Source organism: Diadema antillarum, unplaced genomic scaffold (assembly GCF_040938485.1).
Source record: "Diadema antillarum isolate AM-2024a unplaced genomic scaffold, OU_Dant_1.0 seq00000392_RagTag, whole genome shotgun sequence".
In the NCBI taxonomy this organism is placed as follows: domain Eukaryota; kingdom Metazoa; phylum Echinodermata; class Echinoidea; order Diadematoida; family Diadematidae; genus Diadema; species Diadema antillarum.
The window spans coordinates 562,361-582,699 of NW_027271387.1; the positions used below are offsets into that span (position 1 = coordinate 562,361).

At 38.4% G+C, this 20,339-nt stretch overlaps 1 protein-coding gene across 1 annotated transcript in view; it reads left to right on the forward strand.

The window, feature by feature from the left end:
- Window positions 1-3,394: 3,394 nt before the first annotated feature.
- Window positions 3,395-20,339, forward strand: part of LOC139731974 (uncharacterized) — a 46,727-nt gene continuing 29,782 nt past the window's right edge. Inside the window, exons 1-10 of the mRNA XM_071642848.1 lie at window positions 3,395-3,488; window positions 4,056-4,220; window positions 5,109-5,186; window positions 6,031-6,177; window positions 7,122-7,205; window positions 7,561-7,614; window positions 8,263-8,334; window positions 9,556-9,681; window positions 10,118-10,249; window positions 14,394-20,276. Of these exons, the coding sequence (XP_071498949.1) occupies window positions 5,166-5,186; window positions 6,031-6,177; window positions 7,122-7,205; window positions 7,561-7,614; window positions 8,263-8,334; window positions 9,556-9,681; window positions 10,118-10,249; window positions 14,394-20,276 (6,519 nt within the window). The 5' untranslated portion in view covers window positions 3,395-3,488; window positions 4,056-4,220; window positions 5,109-5,165. The remainder of the gene's footprint in view (window positions 3,489-4,055; window positions 4,221-5,108; window positions 5,187-6,030; window positions 6,178-7,121; window positions 7,206-7,560; window positions 7,615-8,262; window positions 8,335-9,555; window positions 9,682-10,117; window positions 10,250-14,393; window positions 20,277-20,339) is intronic.

A 20,339-nucleotide genomic window follows, 5' to 3' on the forward strand; every position in this document is an offset into this window, starting at 1 on the left:
ACATATATTTGAATACATGTAATTTTCTTCAGATTTTTTTAAAATTTTGTCTCAGATTAATAAAATTAATGCATCCATTTTTTGCATTTAAACTCTTTGAATATATATTCTATATTATATACAAAGAGAGAGAGATTATAAAATGTGTGTCTGTGTTTGTGTGTGTGTATGTGTGTATATTACGCAGTCAATAATCTTTTGTGTCTCCCTGACCACAGAAACGCATGCAGTGGACTATGAGACATTATGTGGACTGAAGATGCAGTCGCAAAAGGCAGGTGTGGCCCCTAGGACATAAACTTTGTCAAGATGGAGGAAGCCAAAGAGACCCAGGGCCTGTCAGGGAGTAAAGGAGATGGCAGTGCAGGGGTCTCATCAGCAGATAATAGCACACAGGAGGCAAGTCACATCTAATCACAAAAATTTTCAGTTTACTCTTCTATAAATCTTTCATAGTATCCAGGAGCTTTCATCTTTCTGGAAAAAAAAAATGTTCTGTGAAATGTTGTAAATTATGGCAGTATATAGGGCCTTTACATGTATAATATATATATATATATATGATACATATATATTTCATTCTTTCAATTTATTTATTTATTGTTTTTGCAAAAATAAACCTATTTTGCAGTTCATGTGAATGAATTATTTTATATAACTCTCAGATCTCTGGGACCACCAGTTGTAGCCTTCAGCACATTTACAGAGACATGCATATACTTGTGCCTTAACCCTAACTAGGCCGGGCTATTTAGGTAGTTGATAGAGCCGGGGGGGGGGGGGGGGGGGGGGGGGGGCCTCCCAGGCCCCCCCTCCAGATCTCGGCCGTCGACCGCACGATCGCGACAAAAATTGGCACACACATTGCCTATGATGTAATCTAAAATACCATGAAGCTAATTTTTCAAAAAAAATCATCATTTGTGACCCTGCACCTCAAAACAAACAAAAAGTCGCCAGACATGAATTTTTAGGTAAGATCATATTCTGAAAGAATAGACTTTAAGCTTTAAAATGATGTATAACTCAAATCAAATGGACTCTCCTAAGCTGTCTAAATATTGGAAAGAAAGCACACACTCAGGAAAAGTGTGAACTGAGAAAAGAGGCTCTGAAGTACCGTGTCTATTCAAGCGCTTAATCTTTACCAAACCGTGCTGGCTGTGCGATGAATGGGACAAAAAACAGGAAGTAAACCTCCAGAGCAACAACAATAAAGGGATTATCAGATTAAACTGAAATTAAGCATGCCTCATTAACACACTTTGTCCATAATTGATACCAACTTTCAAAGCAGTAGCACTATCCTTTCAAAAGTTATTAGAGTTGAAAGTGAAGAGTGTGGAAAAGGTTTTTCAGAAATGAAAAAGGGATTCTAAAGACACAACTAATCACACTATTCTACCAAAAATGTTAGAGATAAATTGCTTAAAAAAGACACTTTCCTGCCCGTTTTATGATACCAAATTTCAGCATAATGTAAAAGAAGACCCGCTCTTTCAGAAAATATAAAAAAGTCAAGTTCGGCTAAGTTGAACCATTTCACTTATTTTCAGTCCTCACGCAAAATCAGTGTGTGCGACTTTATGTTCGTTTTGAGGTGCACGGTCACATTTATGCTAAATTATGCTAATTTATGCATAATGATGCATGAACACAGACTATTTGGTATAAATCACAAAATAAAGCTCAAAACAGGCACATTTTTTGTGTAAATATTCTTTTTAGTGTCCTTAGCAAATGTAAGAGAAAAAAATTGTGATATCAGAAAAAATTCTTAAATATTTTATTGTTTTTTGAATTTCTTTTGTATTTCTTTGTTTTTTCGACTTTATGTTTTTCATTGTTTTTTCGATGAAATTTGTCCACGACATCGCTCCGAGCAAGAAAATATGTTATTCATTGATTTTAGTCAATAAAACACCAAAATAATTATGCAGTTTGCATTGAAATTGTACACAAATTTACATTTTTGAGCAATTTTTGGTCTGACATGCATGTACATATTTATGCGTAACTTCGGAACCGCGCACCCGGGCGTCGCAAATTTAGTGTCAAAAGATGCGGGAGACTCGAAAGAAAAAAGTCATGAAACGTTGCGGCGATGGCTTTTTGAGATTGCGATATATCGCGCAGAACGTCGAGGGGGGGCCTCGGAGGCCCCCCCCCCCCCCTCGGCCTAGTTAGGGTTAACTCACTTAAACACACACAAATGCACACATATGTACACTTGTTCACACGCAAACATGCACACACAATCTGCTCTTACAGTGAACATCAGCACATTCCCATCATTAGGTTTTCATCATCGTCAAAATCTACATTGATATATCTTTCGTCATTATCAACTCAATGTTATCATTTCATCATCTTGAAACAGCAATCCTTTGTTTGATGTCTCAGAGCAGGTCTTTGGAAGGCAGCTAATAACAAGACTACTAAATACCCGTAAATAAAATGAATGAATAAATGCTAGTGAGTAAAATGATATGTCAATGTCTATTTATTTCTACCTCTTCTTAAAAAACTATAGAAATGGACCAAGAGCAGGTCTCCCCCTCCAAGTAAGATTCCTGTTCGAAGAAGTCCACACAGTCACTCTCAGACAGGCACTCCAAAGGTAAGCTTAACCCGTTGATGACTAGTCCCAAGTATACTCGGGCAGGTGTCTATGGGAAGTGCGTGGATAGCAAAATGAGCCCATCCTAAACTGGTTAAAATGCAATAGATGGGGGCCCCATCTCATTTAAAAAAAAAAGATAATTATGATAACAACTCTTGCTGGAATGGCAATTGTCATGGTAACGATAGGAATCCAGCTTCCTTATTGGCTCTTGCTATGGAAAGTTGTCATTCCAGCAACAGTTGCCATCCAAACATATTCTATGAAATGGGGCCCATATTACTGCCAAAAAATATTTTCAAGTATATAAAGATAATAACACTTTAATTGTAATGGGCCAGTTTACTAACATAGATATACCAGGTACGTGTATTTCTTAATATTTTTTCTTATCAGTCGGCCTATCCCTTGCATTTGTTTGATAAAAGCAGTCATATTGTGGGGCAGTTCAACAACATAACAGCTACAATTAAAATTAAAAGAGGCACTCTGGTCTATCAAGTAATGTTGAAATGAGGTTTGGATGGGAAACTGTTGATAATAAATGAGACTTTGTTAATGGCTTAAGCGGAATCTACCATCAACTTTAATGCCACATAGTTATTTGTAGAGGTTGAAATGAAATTTGATTGCTTCTTGAATTACTGATTAACCAAGAGAAAACATACCAGTGAAATTGTCATGTTTTAAAGCCTTAGGTAAAACAGAATTAAATTGTAATGTGCATTGTGAACACCATGTCATTTTTGGATAATTTATCTTACAGAAAAGGAGTGTGTCACCCAGAATACCTAGGTTGACTCTGAGTAGGGCCAGTCCACCACAACTATCAGCGCCAAATTCTCAACCCCTAGGAACCAACAAGGTATGCAACTGTCATAGCAATGTATTGCCTTCTTTTTTCCCCTTTTGTTTTATTTATTGTTTTATTTATTTTATTGAGCTCAACAAAATGTTCATATGTTGTTAAAGTTTTGTTTTCTTGTGGGCCTAAACCACTGTGCCCAGCTGTCAAAATTGCACACAACTGCTTGTTAATAGGGTTATGATGGCAATTTGACTTGTAAAATTTGTATTGGAAGCAAGATCGAATTTACTTTGTTTTCATGCCCAAAATAATTACATCAAAATTAATGCACACACATACACATACATGCACAAGGTCAGAACAGAGTGTGGGGACACACACACACACACACTCACACACACACACAAAGATTTTCAGAGTCCCTTGCCAGCCTGCTTATTAAGCCTCATAAAACACTTATCAGGGCATAGTTAATGATGAGAAATAAGAATGGATTGATACTTGGGCATTAGTCTTGGTTACCTAGGTGTGTCATATATGAAATCAGTGGGAAGTAGCAGAATTTTTACTTTGTTTTTCAGAGCCAGAGGGTTAAATTGAAGGATGAACATGTTTCATTTGCAGATTGCAAGAGTGTCATCACCCATCCCACGACAAAGTAATGGGAAATCCCCTCATGTCTCCCTCAGAAGTAATGACGGTGACCCTAATGTCAGCACAGAGCGGTCCATTACACCGACTTCTCTTGATGTGTCATGGGCGTCCCTTGAAGAAATTGATAAAGATGTGGTAAAATGATACTCAATCTTGTATCTCAATCTTTAAATAGTGTATGAGATATTTTTGATTTCTTTATAGTTGGTATCATTGCCCTCTTCACCAGCATTAAGAAGCATCATCAATATCATCATCATCATGATTCTAATCATTATCTTTCTAATCATCATCCTCATAATAATCTTTTAGTCATTATTGCCATCTTGATCATCATCATTCATCAGTACCATCATCATTATTACATCAACAACATCATCATCATCTCAATGATAAATTTCATCATTGTCACCATCATCTTCATCTTCATCACATGTAATGTACATGAGTACATGATATCATCATGTACTCTTCATCATTTTTATCATCGTCGTCTTCATCTTCATTATCTTTCTTTTTTGTCCATATTTTTTTATAAATGTCTGTGTATGATACCATTGCATAACCTTCCCAATTTTTCAATGCTATTATCCTGATTTTTTTCTTCAAACCTGTACATGATTTGTTTGTTTTTGCTGAGGCAAGTTTTGCTTCATCCAGAAATAGGATAATGCTCTTTATCTGAGTGTCATCATTCACAAATAACTTGTTTTCCAGTTGATTGTGCATTGCATCTCATATCTCTAGTACACTGATAATGATAGATCTCGATACCAAATTAAATTTCACTATTTCCAGATAATGTGGCTTGCAGCTGATTGTATGTATTGCTTCTGTATAGCATCTGTAGTGAAACGGATTTTGCTTAATCTCTATAGAAAATTGAACACCTTTATTCACCAATAACATGCTTTTTGCAGCTAATTTTATGATGCTCCATGGATACAAATAGTAGAAGTAATTTTGCCAAACCTTGATACAAGTGCCAATGATATGTTTGTTTGTTTGTACTTTTGTTTTCAGTCTCTTCCAGTGGTTGGTTCTGAATGGCAGGCAGAGAGAGAGTTTTATGAAGACCAAATGTCTGCCTTGAAAAAGAGGGTGAGTTCAAGTCTTTCTGTCATTAATCCTTAGCATGCTTCGAGTACTGATGGTCCAAACTCCGTGCCGTGATCTTTATGAAATGTTAGACAGGAGATGATGGTATATCGTGCAAGACTCTGGCAAACTTTCCATTTATGTTGGGACTTCCGAGTATGAAATTTGACACATATCTGCTCCATGAAATGTGATATGTGTATACTGAGTAGTCATCAAAATTTACGACTGAATGATATGTCATTGTATACATTGATGACGCAAACTTGCAGGCAGAGTAATTCTCATTGTCATTGTGAGATGAAAGGTGATTATATTTATTCTTTCTGATGATTTCAAAGAGGAGAAAAAAGACAGAGTCAAATGTGAGAGGGAGTAAGATTTTTCAGGTGTGAAATGTAGAAAATTTTAAGATTGAAAAATATGATGATCATCATGCAGCGCCAAAATATTTCTGACTCAAATGTTTCACGTCTTTAACTCTCATCAAAAGTACGATGTACCCTGCTTTTTTATTACTTATGTTGATGTCTCTTTCCTGTTATTTCTATTTTCATTGTACATATGGTTATTGATTATGTTTGAGATGGACAAAAAAAGAACTTGAACTGATAACACTATCATGAACTCATTAATGAAATACTGAATCGCTTTAAATCATTACAAAAATAAATGGGAGTGCTGACGTAAGAATTACCAACTTTACATGATGAATTAGAGTAGAGAGTCAATGCCAGTCTCAAATGAGTAGAATTTGTTGTATTGGTGATGATGACAGTGTTGCTAGTGAAGAATGAATCAATTTACATTGGAAATAAAAAAATTATAATCTAAATGCTGCCCTCAGGTGATGGAAGTGGAAGAGTCCAAGCGGGAGCTAAAGAGTGAGCTGGATGGGGCGCAAGATCAGAATGAGCTCTTGGAGTTCCGGGTCCTCGAGCTTGAAGAGACCTTGAAAGAGATTCAGGAGAAAGAAGATGGTCGGTCTTTGCAGGTATGTTAACTCTTCCACTGTCGGTCACTGCTGTGAAAGTAGACACTTTTCCATCATTAATACGATTTATTCGATTTCACTGAACCTTGCCAGTTTAGATTTTGTGGATGATAATGTTTTGTGTAAAATAGAATATCTCCAAAATAGATTTATGACATTCTTTTCATGGCTGGGGAATTATTCTTGGTATGCAGTTGATTAATCCGTCGAGGACGAACTGATTGTGCCATATAACGCACATTTCCCATAGACACCTGTGAGAGTATGACTCGGCACTAGTCTTCACAATGGGGTAATGGACTCATTTTTTCTATATTATGGTTTTTGTGTTCTTGCCTCAAAAGGTTCTACAGTTGTTATTTTGTGTGTGTGTGTGTGTGTGTGTGTGTGTGTTTGTGTAGAGGGCAGCACTGCAATCTATTGTAATGGTGTTGGAAAATGGAAATTCTGTGTGGAAAAAGAGGATAGTACTATTCACATTATTTGTGTGTGTGTGTGTGTGTGTTTTTTTCTCCATTGACCTATTGGGATGTTTTCTGTAAATGTATGCTGTAGTTTTGATGTTGATACTGAGAGACAAGATTATTCTCCTTTCTGCTAAAATAGATTTTGTAGAATTAGCCATTTCTTCCAAAGCAATGCCATGAATTTACTTCATACTTTGTAATGATGGTCTCTGAAACCTTTTATTATGCTATTTTGTTGTTGAAATCAAGAGATAAGATTGTTTTCCATTTCTGCAAATTGACAATGTAAAATTCAGCATTTTATCCCCAGTTGATGGCATCGATCAGATAAACACTCTGTTATAATGGTCTCTGAAACCTTTCATGATAACAATTATAAATCAAGAGACAAGAACAACAAAATGCAAGTGATACTGAATCATGAATTTATTACAGCTTTGTTAAAATTGTTTCATTTGATGAATGATATTGATTTAGCCAAACAGCTCACAGATCCAATCTGCCATCAATAATGAGGATAGTCCGACCCTTCAACTCAGTGTACCCAAGGAGCAACTTGGCGTAAGTCATACCTCTCACTCAGTCTTCTCTCTATGTAGCCAGTAATATTCAACTTGATCATGTACTACATGTATGGTCTCAGATACATACTGCTGGTGTCTGATGAATATTCATACTTTCATAAACACTTTGGTTTCCACTATTCAGCATGCAAAGAAGTTCAGTGGAAGTGATGAAATATACTCTGTTATGCCAAAACAGTAATGATCTTAGTTTTGCAAGAAGTACCATTCACACATTTGTAAAGGGTATGGCAGTTTTTGTAAAGATTGAATTATTCTGAAAAGGTAAATCTTTAACACAGATGTCTAATTGACTGATATTTATCTTCTCTTTTTTTGTGTGTGTATCACAGGTCAGTAATATCCCAGAGGTGAAGCAGCTTTTGGACCAACTGACTGAGAGTGAGGTACATGTATGAGTATTAAAAAACAGATTTGCATGACTGAAATAAGGAATAATTGTTGTTTTAATCATGTCTTTGAGGGAGGAGATCAGTCTGTAAATTTGCTTTCAGGAGCCTAGATTGAGTTGAAAGCTAGGATAAGCTTCATATATAAAATGTCAATTTCAAATCAAGAAGCAGCATGGTTGGTTAAGGTGGCCATTACTATTCATTTGATATGGTTACTTGGGATTTTCCTGCCCGTAATTGGCAAAATTATAAAAGAACATTTTATACTTAATTTGTTTGTTGTCTATACACGTATCACTCTTATCCAGGATAGGCAGTGGTGTTTTCTGTTTGTTTGTTTGTTTGTTTGTTTGTTTGTTGGGGGGGGGGGGGGGGTAGGGACGAGGGTGCTGGGATGAAGTCTGAAAAACAATTTGATTTGATTAAAATTATATTTATTTTGTCTTTAGTCTTTGGTATTAATGATTGCAGTAACTGTTAATGATGTATCTTAAGGAGAACAATTTGCAGTGCAGTGATGATAAAGATATACTTGTAGATAGATATTGGTTTATTTCTTCTAAACAAGAATGGTACAAGAATGAAAATCTCAGCAGTGAGATAAAGATATCCATTTCTTTTAATTCTTTGTTCATTTTTCAGAATTCCCCATTTACTGATGAACAGAGCCTACTGTTGACTTCAATTTCACATGTGTTAAAGTCGGCAGAAGCGGTAGGTGACAATTGAGTGCATTTGGCTAGTAGAATTAGCTTTATGGTAGGTTAGGTGTTTGATTCCCTCTGTCATGTAATCCAGACCTCTCACAAAGGTTATAGCGCCCTCTAAAGCAAGTGTTGCGTCTGTTGCTTTTGAGATATTACAGTTTTCATTTGCAGAGGATGAAATGATGTCATTCACTGCTGGTGCATAGCGTTTCTATATAAAAGTGAAACAAAAGCACTTTTTACTTTTTTTTTGTTTTTGTTTTTGTTTTGGTTGTTTTTACCCTTTCTCAGAGGAAGAATGGCAGCTTATATTACATTGCTCTGAAAAGAATCTCTCAGTAAATTGTAATTGTCTTTGAAGGGGCTGTAAAGTGGTTGAGGTTAAGATTCAGGTTTATAAATTTATTTATTTATTTATTTTATTTTATTTTTTTTTTGGGGGGGGGGGAGATAATGAGAAACCTCCTATGAAATATGAAAGAGCATGTAATTCAAGAAGGATTCAACGTTTATTTTATGAAAATTGGCCTTGAAATGGCTGAGATATCCGAAAATGCAATCCTAATAAAATTGGCAGGTCACAACTTTTGTTGGGATCTCTTTATTTTTCCTTGTTTTTCGATATTTCAGTCATTTCAAAACCGATTTTCATCAGATAAACTTTTGATTCCCCTCAGAGTTGTATGCTCTTTAACATTTCATAGAGTGCTTTCTAAATATCTCACAAAACGTTACAAGCTGAATCCTCACCTAAACCAGTAATGTACAGTCCCTTTAATAATAAGCATGTGTTCCACAATACAGCTCACAGTAATATGCAGGTCATAGACAGGGTGATACAGGAAATGATCAAACTCAAGTTTGATTTGTACCTGTAGGCCTACAATTATTTGCATATGAGGTCCGTCCAACACCTTTGACGGTCATACCTTCATTTTATACTCTTCTGGCAAAAGTGCAAATCGTGGGTCACCATGCATATATATTACAGCTGAGATGAAACTTAGCCTTATAATTCCTCAAATTCCTCATACTCTTAGGCAAATTTTTTGGACCCACCCAACTTCAATATACAACCAGTCAATAACAAAAGTAACACTTCAAAGGGATAACAAGACAGCTGTAATCTTTCTTCTTTTTCTTTATTCATGTACCTTCTGCATGCTGCAATTGCATTCTTCTATATTTGAAATCTGGTTTGTTTGTTGTTTTTTTCATCTGTCTGCAGGCTATAAGTAAGCTCAAAGGATCAAAGGAAGCCCTAAAACAGCAGCTACTTTCAATGGAAGATGAGGCCCAGCTTCTAGAGAAGCAACTCCTGGTTCAGAAAGAAGAGAAACAAGCACTTGCTGCAGTACGTGTTTTTCATTTGCAAAATGTGAACAAGTGTCAGAGAGAATATTTAGTGATGATGACTTTTAGATGAAGCATAGGTAATTTGGACAAACTGTGATGTCTATTTGAGAGACAAGAGAAACTGAATATTTTGATATTTGTATATAAAGTATTTGTGATATGAGTTATCGGATCAACAGTTTATTAGAGCATGATTTATAAAGATGTTTTAGCTTTCTATCCGAGTACATTTAGCATTTCTCATGAACTAAAACACTTCAATTTTGATTTTGCTGTTTGCATTAACATAAAAACGAAGAAATTGATAAAAGGAATGTCTGAATGTTTTTAATTCATAATGCCACATCAGTCCTTTTAACAAACACACAGAAATGAATCTTCAAATGATCAAGTACACTGCATGTGTCATCTGTTTACTCTTTCCTGATGTATAGAAACTCTTTGAGGTAGAGAAGGTGCAACAGAAACCGAGTCCTCAGAATGAAAATGGGCGTGGCAAGTATTACAGCACTGATGAGGATCACAGTGGATTCATTGAGGAGCAAAGTACCGGTAGTCACAGTCGGGTAAAGTTGTTATGGTTTTCCCGATATGTTCCCTTATTTCTTCCAAACTTTTTTAGTGTGTCTTTCAACTGTTATAGTGTGCTGATTCAAGAACATTAGATAGTGGTGATGTACCAGATGTTAATGACAAGACAGTGAAGATGACTATGGCAATGATGATGATGATGATGATGGTGGTGGTGGTAATGACAGTGATAATGATCATGATAATGACATGTATGATGAAGATCATGCTTATGTTACGATAATGATAATGACATTGATGGTGATGATGATGTGATGATGATGATGAAAAAAAAATGAGGATAATTTAATAGTGGTCACTGCATGGTGATGATGATGATCTTGTTCACATAATGAAGATGATGGTGGTAGCAGTGATTATGAAAACATAATGAGAGTAAATGTCTGGTTACTGGTGATGATGATGATGATGGTGGTGGTGGTGGTGATGAGGAGGACAAAAATGAGAACGGAGGTGAAGTTTGTCATGATAATGATGATGCTCATGTAATAATGTTAATATGGTGATGAAGATGATGATGATGATGATGAATATGGTGGTTATCATGATATTTCCTGCTCTTGTAGAAAAGATGATTTATGATGTCAGAAGATGCTGATGTTGGCAGCTGGAGATGATGGTGGGAGTGGAAGGTCAGAATCCAACTGACTGGATAACCTGGATAACCAAGTTAATGGGGATATAAGACTGAGGATGCTAACTAGGTGTACTTGGAATGTCACTGCTCTGGCATCATGCTCTACAGATTTATGAAATTACTGAGTGAAGTAGATGGTCAGTTGATCAATGCAGCATGTTTCACAGTAAAGCCATTACTATAGCAAAGCATTTTACAAACAGTGTTTTATGAGCTGAATCTTTTTCTGAGATTACTGTTTTACACAAATACTGTATGTTGTGTTGTCCTTGTCTCATGGAAGCAGATTGGAAGACAGGTAGAATGTTTAAAATGAATGTGTGTGCATGTGTAATATGTTATCTAATAAAGCATTGTTGGTTAATGTATACGTCTAGAAGAGTAGTGGCTGTTTTGATATGTTGTGAAGAAAATAACTACACTTCTTTAGAAGAAGCTTTACATGCACCATATGACTTCAGTATTCTTGTAAATAGGCTGTCATCTTCTTAAAAATCTTCTCACATACTCCTTCACGATTAATGTGAGAATCTGAAAGACAATGTATTATTAATAGACCTTGTGCATATAACTGCTTAAGCTGATTATGTTTCTATGTGGTAATGACTTGGTTTTGTCAAAATGTAAATATTTACCCTGCTCACAATATCTTAAAAGTGTATAGTGAAAAAAAAAAGCCTCTTTCCCCAACCTGATGTCTAGAATTATTGATGAAAACAGCCCTTCCAAAGAAGACGGATTCAAACCTGTTGGTAGAACAAAAGACGTCTTCAGGCTTGAAGAATGCGGTGAGAAATTGAATGGGCTTCCCTGCAGTGAATGGTCCTTTGAGAGACAGCTGCCCCCCCCCCCCCACCCCCTTTGAATTCCAGCTCCCGCAAAAGGGGGTATTATTGACTGACTCCCAACAGGTTTAGGTTTCACCACGCTTGAGTGCTCCCTCCTCTATGACTAAAGACTTGAGTATACAAGGCTTGTCATGTGTGTGCAAGCAAAGTGTGTCTGTGTCTGTGCGTACGTTAGAAGCAAGTTTGAATCAGGATGGTGAATGCTCTGCTGCTGCTAGTCCAAGCCAGATATGCAGATGGCTTCTTGTTTGTATACTTGCGTTGGATATTTTCTTGTCGTTCATTGCTCGTGATGATGCACTGGAATTTATACACTCTTCTGAGATAGGGTAAGAGAGACTTACACACGTATGTCCATCAGGGAATTAAAATGTATTTTGTAGTCCAGTATATGTACTGAAACTAGGGTCTAGGCCTCCATATCAGAGTTGTATATATTACGTAAGTGTGAACACAATTAGCAGTAGCTAGATTTTGCTCTCGTGAAAGATCGGATAGGATGGGGTGTCCGAAGAATTAGTGTGATGTCTGCTGTGAGAGATAGTAATGCAAAACATATACACATATGTGATGAGTGCTAAATTTGTTTGTTGAAAAGACAGGGCAAATAATTTTGATATGTGAGATGTATGGATAGGATGTACATGGCAATTAATCTATGTTATATGTTAAAGATTTCTTCTTAGATTGTGACAGTTGCAAGTTCATCTGTGCCCTAGGCCTAAATTACACAAACTTGCAATTTAAAGGAAACCTATCATATCAAATGTTTGTGTTGAAATTGAATTAAAAGTTTTGATGTTAATTCTGCATAATGTTATTCTCTGAAATTTGTGTGTAAGTTATTGATGTAAACATGTGCCATACATGTGTGCAATGTGCAAAGGGACATCACCCCTCATATTTTTGTATTATTATATGGAAGTACGATAATTTTGGCAGATGAAATACTTTTGTGATATATTGCAACATAGCATTTTCAGTTCACATTAATTAGATTAATTACCAGTTTAAAAGATTTCTTGTGGACACATTGCCACTAACCATATAGAGGTCAATTAACCTGTTGAAGACTAGTCCTGAGTATTTTTGGGCTGGGCTGAATGGGACATGTGTGTTAATTACGCTGTATAGGAAGATCAGTCCATCTTCGAAGTGTGTATTGCATCCATTATTGCTTAGATTGGCATGGGTTTAGCTGCTACAACTAGTGATGCAGATCGAGTTGCCATTAAACTAGAATATCACGTTTGTGTATGTGTGTTATCTATGTGAATGGGTGTTTGGGTAACAGATGAAATACCTGGTATATGAGATTGCGTGCCTTAAGATAATTTGCAGAATAGTACAATTTTATTTACTTTTTGTCTATGACAGAGTTCAATAATGAAACATTTATTGGTTACAATAATGTATTCCTTTTTAATGGATTTTGAATGTCTGTCAGAGAAATGCAATTTATTATGAAGAAGTCGATATATTCATGGAAGTCCACTGCAAAATCAATTGTAATGTTCCCTCTTATCAATACCATGCCTGTTTCCAGTCTTAGCTTATCTCTTTGGCTTTGTTATAACCATGAATATGATTATTAAAGGGCTTTTGCTCTCTGTATGTGTGTGTGTGTGTGTGCATATGATGTGTATGTGTTTTTGTTTGTTGCAGCCATCACCATACATGTCACTGATGACCCATCACATAATCACAGCTGATAACTTGTGTAATTACCCATGATTGACTGACTTTCTTGTAAAAACCTATATTTCATTAGCAGTGCAACATTCTGTCTTCGTGGAGAAGTACTGTAAAACATGATATTTTCGCGAATTGGAGCTGACGCCTTCTTCGCGGCATGAAATTTTCGCGAGTTGCCTCTAACATTCAATGTGTGTAGTGTAAACAAGAACTTTTACATACATGCATTTTGATTTTGCGAATCTTGGCTCTCGCGAAATTCGCAAAATTAAAATGCATGCGAACATTCCTTGTTTTACAGTATTCAACATTGCTTTGTTTGATGTGCGCATCACCAGTTAGAGCATTATGAGTCTATAATTCTTTTTTTTTTAATCAGGGCAGTCTTGCATTGCACTGTTTGTGTGGCCTTTTCTTTCAGTGTTTTGTACTGAAATACTAGAAATACAGTTTGGAATGTCTATAGTTGGATTTCAAATAATTTGAATGAAGCTTGTGTCAGCCATTATTTCATTGCACAAAGAGAAACAGTGGGATACTACATCGGTAATAAATATAATTATGTTGACTTCTTAGTTAAAAACCTAAAAGGCATTTAACTCGACACACAGTTTACTGAGAAAAGAGCTGGCTGGTTTACTACTGACAGTGACATCTTGAAGAGGATGTATAAGTTATACTGTATAAGCTCTGTTATTTTGACGTACAGATATTTTCGCAAATTAGAAGGTGACAGACATTTTCGCGAGATGTTGATTTTGCAAATTGACACCAACGCTATCTTGCATGTATTGTTACTCTAGTGTATGGTGACATTTTTGCATGTTGTTAAATTCTCGATCTAACTGTGATTCGCGAAATTCACGAAAATTAAACCCTCCCGAAAATAACTACTTTCATACAGTATTGTAAACTTTCTCTGTTTTTGTTAAATTCCAGGATGGACATCACTCCAGCTTCATGGAGACTGAAACAGACAGAACCAGCTCAGAACTCCAAGTGGAGTCACAGTTGTGGGAAGAGATAGAAGGGGCCAAGAGTTCCACAGACACGCAACTCAACTTCCTGCAGGATCACTCTGATCAAGATGGCGAGCATTCCATTGTGGAGGAACTCTTTCAGGCTGTGGAAAAGGGAACTGACAGATCCACCACCTCTGGGGATGCAGTGGAGGGGTTGCCACGGAAACCAGAGGCAGGAGAAGGAGATGAGGAATCGGATGTGTTATCAGATGATGATACGGGATCCGACTTTAGTCTTCCACTCCCAGATGATGATGAGGATGGTGATATGCCTGCTGTGTCTGCTTCAAAGAGGAAATTGTCAGCAGAGATGTTTAATGACTTGAAGGTTGGGAAGGTTCCAGGAGTGCTTGAGGATTTGGCTCCACCCATGGATCCAATTAGCGATATCCCTGTCACACAAAGCGCAAGTTTACAAGATGAGCATAACAAAGAACATGGGGAAAGAAGAGAGAACTTTGATAAGAGGGATGAATCCAAAGTAAAAGTGAGCATGTATGGCGATGCGAGTAGTGATGGGAACTCGGATGAGAAACCAAGCGATGATAATGATGATGATGATGAGGCTCCACAGATTCCTAGTAGTAAGCCTCCCCTGATTGTATCCACAGAGAAGAAAGTGATCAGTGTTGATTTTGATGTATTTCCTGATGACGATGATGATATTGATGATGATACGCAGACAGACATATCCGAGCTGATATCTCAAAATGAGGAGCTGAAAGAGCAATGTCGGCGGAAAGATGAGGAGATTGAGGACATAAAAGCAACATCCCGCATCATGAAACAAGTTATCAAGGATCAAATGTCTGAGTTTGAGAAGATGCGGGAAGTGGAGGCAGACAGCAGTCTACAAGACAGTCTGTCAGAGTACCAAATGAAGGAAGACACATTGAAGAGGGTGGTCAAAGACCTTCAAACATCTGAACAAAGTCTGAAAGAGCAACTTAATCAGCTCACAGAGAAGAATGAGGAAGTCAACTTAGAGCTGCAATTGTGCAAACAACAACTGAGCAAAATTGATCAGGAAGATATTGATCGCACTGCTTTAGCCTCAAAGTGTGATGCGGCAGAGCAAAAGGTCAAAGAGCTGGAGCAACTGAATGTTCAAATCTTAGAAAAATATGAGATGGAGATAGCAGAGAAGGATGCTAGAATTGAAGTATTGAGAGAGGAAAGCTCTCAGCTGAAAGACTTTCGTAGTGTAAATGAAAGCCTGCAACGGGATCTTGAAGGTGCAAAACAGAAGTTGTTCCAGAATGATGAAACCATCAACTTACTAGAGGAAACTGTTGCTGAGCTGGAAAACAAAGTGGTTCAGAAAGAGGAGAGCAGACTGTCTGAGGATCAGCTGAAGAGTAAAGTGAAGGAGCTTGAAGTAGGCCTTGAAGAGGCTCAAACTGACCTAGCTAGGAAGCACACTGAAATAGTGCAGCTGAAAGCGCAGGTACAGTTCGTGCAGGATGAAAATGATAATAAATGGAAGGAGGAGGTGGATGTATACAAACAGAAGCTGAAGCTTTTGGAGGAGGAAACAATCAAATTGCAAGCCCAGATGGAAGAGAAAGAAGTTTCTTGGAGCTCCAAGTTGAAAGATAAAGATGATGAGATTGAACATCTGCAGTTTTCTCTCACAGAGACAGAAGTATATAAACAGGAGATGGAGGAGAAAGTTGCAAACACCCGGGAGCAGTTAAAAGCATCTCAGGATAGTTTGACAGAAATGCAAAGCTCAATGGAAAAACAAATTTCTGCCAAGATTGCTGACTTGGCAAAAGTTCAAGGACAACTTGTTGTAATGACAGAAAAGTATGAAACAGAGCACAATGAAAAAGAACAGATTATTCAGGAAAACAAGAATTTGAAAGAAGAATTAGAAAATAAAGAACTTCATCTGCATTCCCAGAGCTCTGGTCATGGCTTGGCTGGCACTGGTGAAGATGAGATCACAGCATCTATAGCACCAGAAACAAAGGCCACACCTTCAAGTACCACAGCCACTGATATGGAAGATGTTGAAAAGTTGAAGCAGCAATTAGGAGACAATGTTACACTTGTGATGGATCTCAGAAATCAAGTTCAGTTGCTGGAGTCTGAGAAGGCCCAGCTAGAAGAAAAAATGGCAGGAATTGAGGACCTTCTCAAAGACAGTGTCATTGATAATGAGGACATGCTCAGGAGCAGAATAGTAGAGTTGGAGATGATAGAGAAAACGCTAACACGTAAAGTGCAGGAGACAGAGTCTTCTAACAAACAGCTTTCGGCAAGGTTAGAGGATACATTGACGGAAATGCGAGAGACAGAGCTCAGCTATGAAGAGAAATTTGATGAGCTGAGGTCAACTGAGCAGAAACTGATGGAAAAGGTAGCAGATTTGGAAGAGGGCAGGGGTCTTTTGCAGAGTGAAGCAGAAATGCAGAAAGAAAGGGCAGACAGCCTAGAAAGTCTCAATCAAAGGCTGAAAGAAAAACTGCAGGAGGTAGAGACGGAGTTGGAGGAACTGCAAGTCGTGAGCAAGCTGGCAGGGGATGATATGGGGAACACTCAGCACAGCCTCCCTTCTCTCCTGGATGAAGGCCTTGGGGCCCTGGACACTGGCAGGACTGGTGCATCTCACTTAGATGACTACTCTGATGAAGACTATGGGGAAGATGATGAGGACTTTGTCCTGAGTGATGACCTGCCTCAGAATACTACAAAGACAGCTACTATCAATGAGGAGGAGGAAACAAGCACACTACGTGATAGGATTACTCAGCTTGAAAAGTCAGAACAGGAGCTCATGGAAAAAGCAGAGTTTCTCCAACAATCAGAGGCTGAACTCTCTGAACTCCTCGAATCAACAAAAGCAGATAAGGATAAGGCAATCACCAAGTACGTCCAAGAACTGGATAATGCCAATCAGGCCATACAAGAATTACAAGAGCAAGTTGCTCTACTCGATATTGAAAAGGATGAGTTATCTTTGAAGTTGGAAGAGTTGGCTGCCAGGGAAGATTCCAAGAAAGAGGAGGGTAAGGATGTGGAACTTGGTGCATTACAAGAGAAAGTTCAGCAGCACAAAGCAGAGCTCAAATCAGCCCAAGAAATAAAGGTTGATTTGGAAACAAAGCTGAAATCTCTTGAACAGAGTAACAGTGACTTTCAAGAGAAGTTGATAGAGCTTAATCTAGTCAAGACCAAACTCGAAGAAGCAAACAAGCACATTTCTGATGTTGATGCTAAAAATAATGCACTTCAGAAGAAGCTGGAGGAATATGAACTTGTGAATCAGGAACTTCTTACAAAGTGTGCTGAATCAGAGGCAAGAGCTGGAAACACTGATCCCCTCTTCACACCAGAAAGTCTGTCTGACTTGGAGCAGGAGAATCTTCGCATAATGGACTTGCTCCGACAAGCAGAGGAGGAGCAATCCACTTTCAAGGAACAAATGAAGGTCATGGAGAAGGAGATAGAATTCCTGGAAGAACAGAAAGCTGGAGGAGAACAGTCTATTGCAGAGTTAAGCTTCCAAGTGGAATCACTTCAGGATGATTTTGCATGCAAAGCAAAGCTCTTGGCAGAACACGAAGATATCATGGAGGAAAAGAAGATGGAACTCCTTGAAATGAGGAAGGCACTTGATAAGAAAGACAGAGCTCTACAAGAGATGGAGGCAGTAAACCAAAAATTTGAAGATGATTGTGTATTGAAGAGTAAGATGCTCAATGAAAATACAAATACCATAGAAAAGCTTCAAATGGAATTGGATGAAACAAAGAAGAACTTGGCATCCCTTGATGATACTTGTAACGAGCTTCGATCTAGAGTTAGGGATCTTGAAAAAATAGAAGAAGAACTGCACAGAGGTATTGGGGCAACTGGAGAGCAAGCTCAAGTAGAAGAGCAAATTGTCGCCAAGGAAGTGAGTGGTACATACATGATGGCTCCGCCACAGTATGCTAGTGCTGGAGAGAAAGAGAAAGGTGATGGATTCGGGAAGAGCAGGTTTGGTGATGATGAAGAAGAAAGTGATGATGATGATATTGAACGAGCTGAAACCACACCAACGATAGAAGCCCTCCAGCTAAGGATCCAGCATCTCCTGGACAATGAGGAGAAATTGCAGGAAAAGATCTCTGAGCTTGAGCAGCGCCAGCTTGCTTTCAACGAGACACTTGCTCAAGCAGACAGCATCATGATGGAGAGAGAGTCAGGACTCACCCACGAAATTGACGAACTGCAAAGCTCCAACAGTGACCTGCGACAAAAGCTGCAAGTGGCCAGATCAGAGGAGGCTAGACTGAAAAGGCGACTCAGTGACTTGGACCCAAGCAAAGTCGAAGAGGATGACAGCATATTTGACTGTTTAGATGAAGAGGATGATGATGCTGACTACCAGGAGATAGAAGATGTCCCAGATGAGGAAAAGGTTGGTGACTTGGGGACTTACAGAAATAATTTTCAAGAGGGTGAAAGGAAAGATTCAGCCAAAGATGATGCAAGCTCAAAAACACATCATTCAGTAGCAGCTGATGCTCTGACCCAAAGTCAGGAGAAGATTGCAGACTTGATGATAAAAGTGGATGAGCTGGAGAAGCAAAATGCAGATCTACATCAGTCTCTTGAAGAGCAACATTCCACAATGCAGAGAGCAGTTGACAATGCACGACAAGAGAGTAAAGACAAAGCTAAAGAAATTGAAGCTTTGACAGAAAAAGTAACTCAATTGCAGTCTCTGGAGGACCAACTTCAGGAATTCCTGGAAGAAAAAGATTCCAGTGAGTATGAAAGACCTGAGACAGAATCTTCCAAGCAAGCCAATGACAGTGAGGGGGACGTGCACTCTTTGAAGAAAAAGATCGCCGATCTAGAACGGGTACAGGAAGAACTTAGGGAAGAGGTAAGAGAGACAAAGGAAAGTGAAGAGACAGCCACCGAAATTAGCGAGGAGCAAAACCAAGAAATAGAGCGCTTGAAGGATGAACTTGTTAAGACGAGATCAAAGAAGCAGGAACACAGTGACAGCAAAGATAGTGCAAAACTTGAGGATGTGCAAGCACAGCTGTCTTCTTCACTTGCAAAGAATCAGGAACAGTTGACTGAGATGAAGCTTCTTGCAAATGAAGTCAATGAGCTAAAAGAGGGAAAAGACAAGCTGGAGGAAGATGTAAATGTTCTCAATGCCCTCGTTGAAGAGCTTGAGAGGTCGCAGCAGGAGCTGTCTCAGGAGTTGAGAGAGAAAGAGCAAGCTGGACGAGAGTTGGCAGAAAGCAACGAACAGATGATTAGGACCACAAAGACCCTGGAGGAGAGCATAGAAATGCTGACGACGAGACTGCAGGAGAGCGAGATGGGACAGGACGGTGCAATGGCCTCCAACAAGATTCTGGAAGGGAAGTTCAAAGACATGCTGATCTCAGAGGCAGCTCTCAAGGAGAAGCTGAAGAGAGCGATTGATGCTGAAACTGCCCTGAAAGACAAGGTCAGCTTCCTACAGAAGGCAGATGAGGAGTGGAGGCAAGAGGTGCAGAAGATGGAGGAAGCAATTGCTGAGGCTAAGAGACAGAGCAGGAGGGCTGAAGAGGAGTTGAAGCTCACCAACTTGGACAATGGCCAGCTCAAGCATGAGAACGAGATGCTGACCGAGAAGCTGGATTCCCTGAAGAATCGGGAGCAGGTGACTCAGAACCGAATGTCTGAGATGGAGATTGGAGAGAGCAACCTGAGGTTGCAGATGAAAAATGCTGAGAAGAGGGAACTAAAACTCCAAGAGCAAGTCAAGGAGCTAGAAGGAGAGGTGTCTAACATGAAAGAAAAGGTATGTGTAGTAATGACAGATATCTGGCATACCAATGCTACTCACATCCATATATTTGTATGC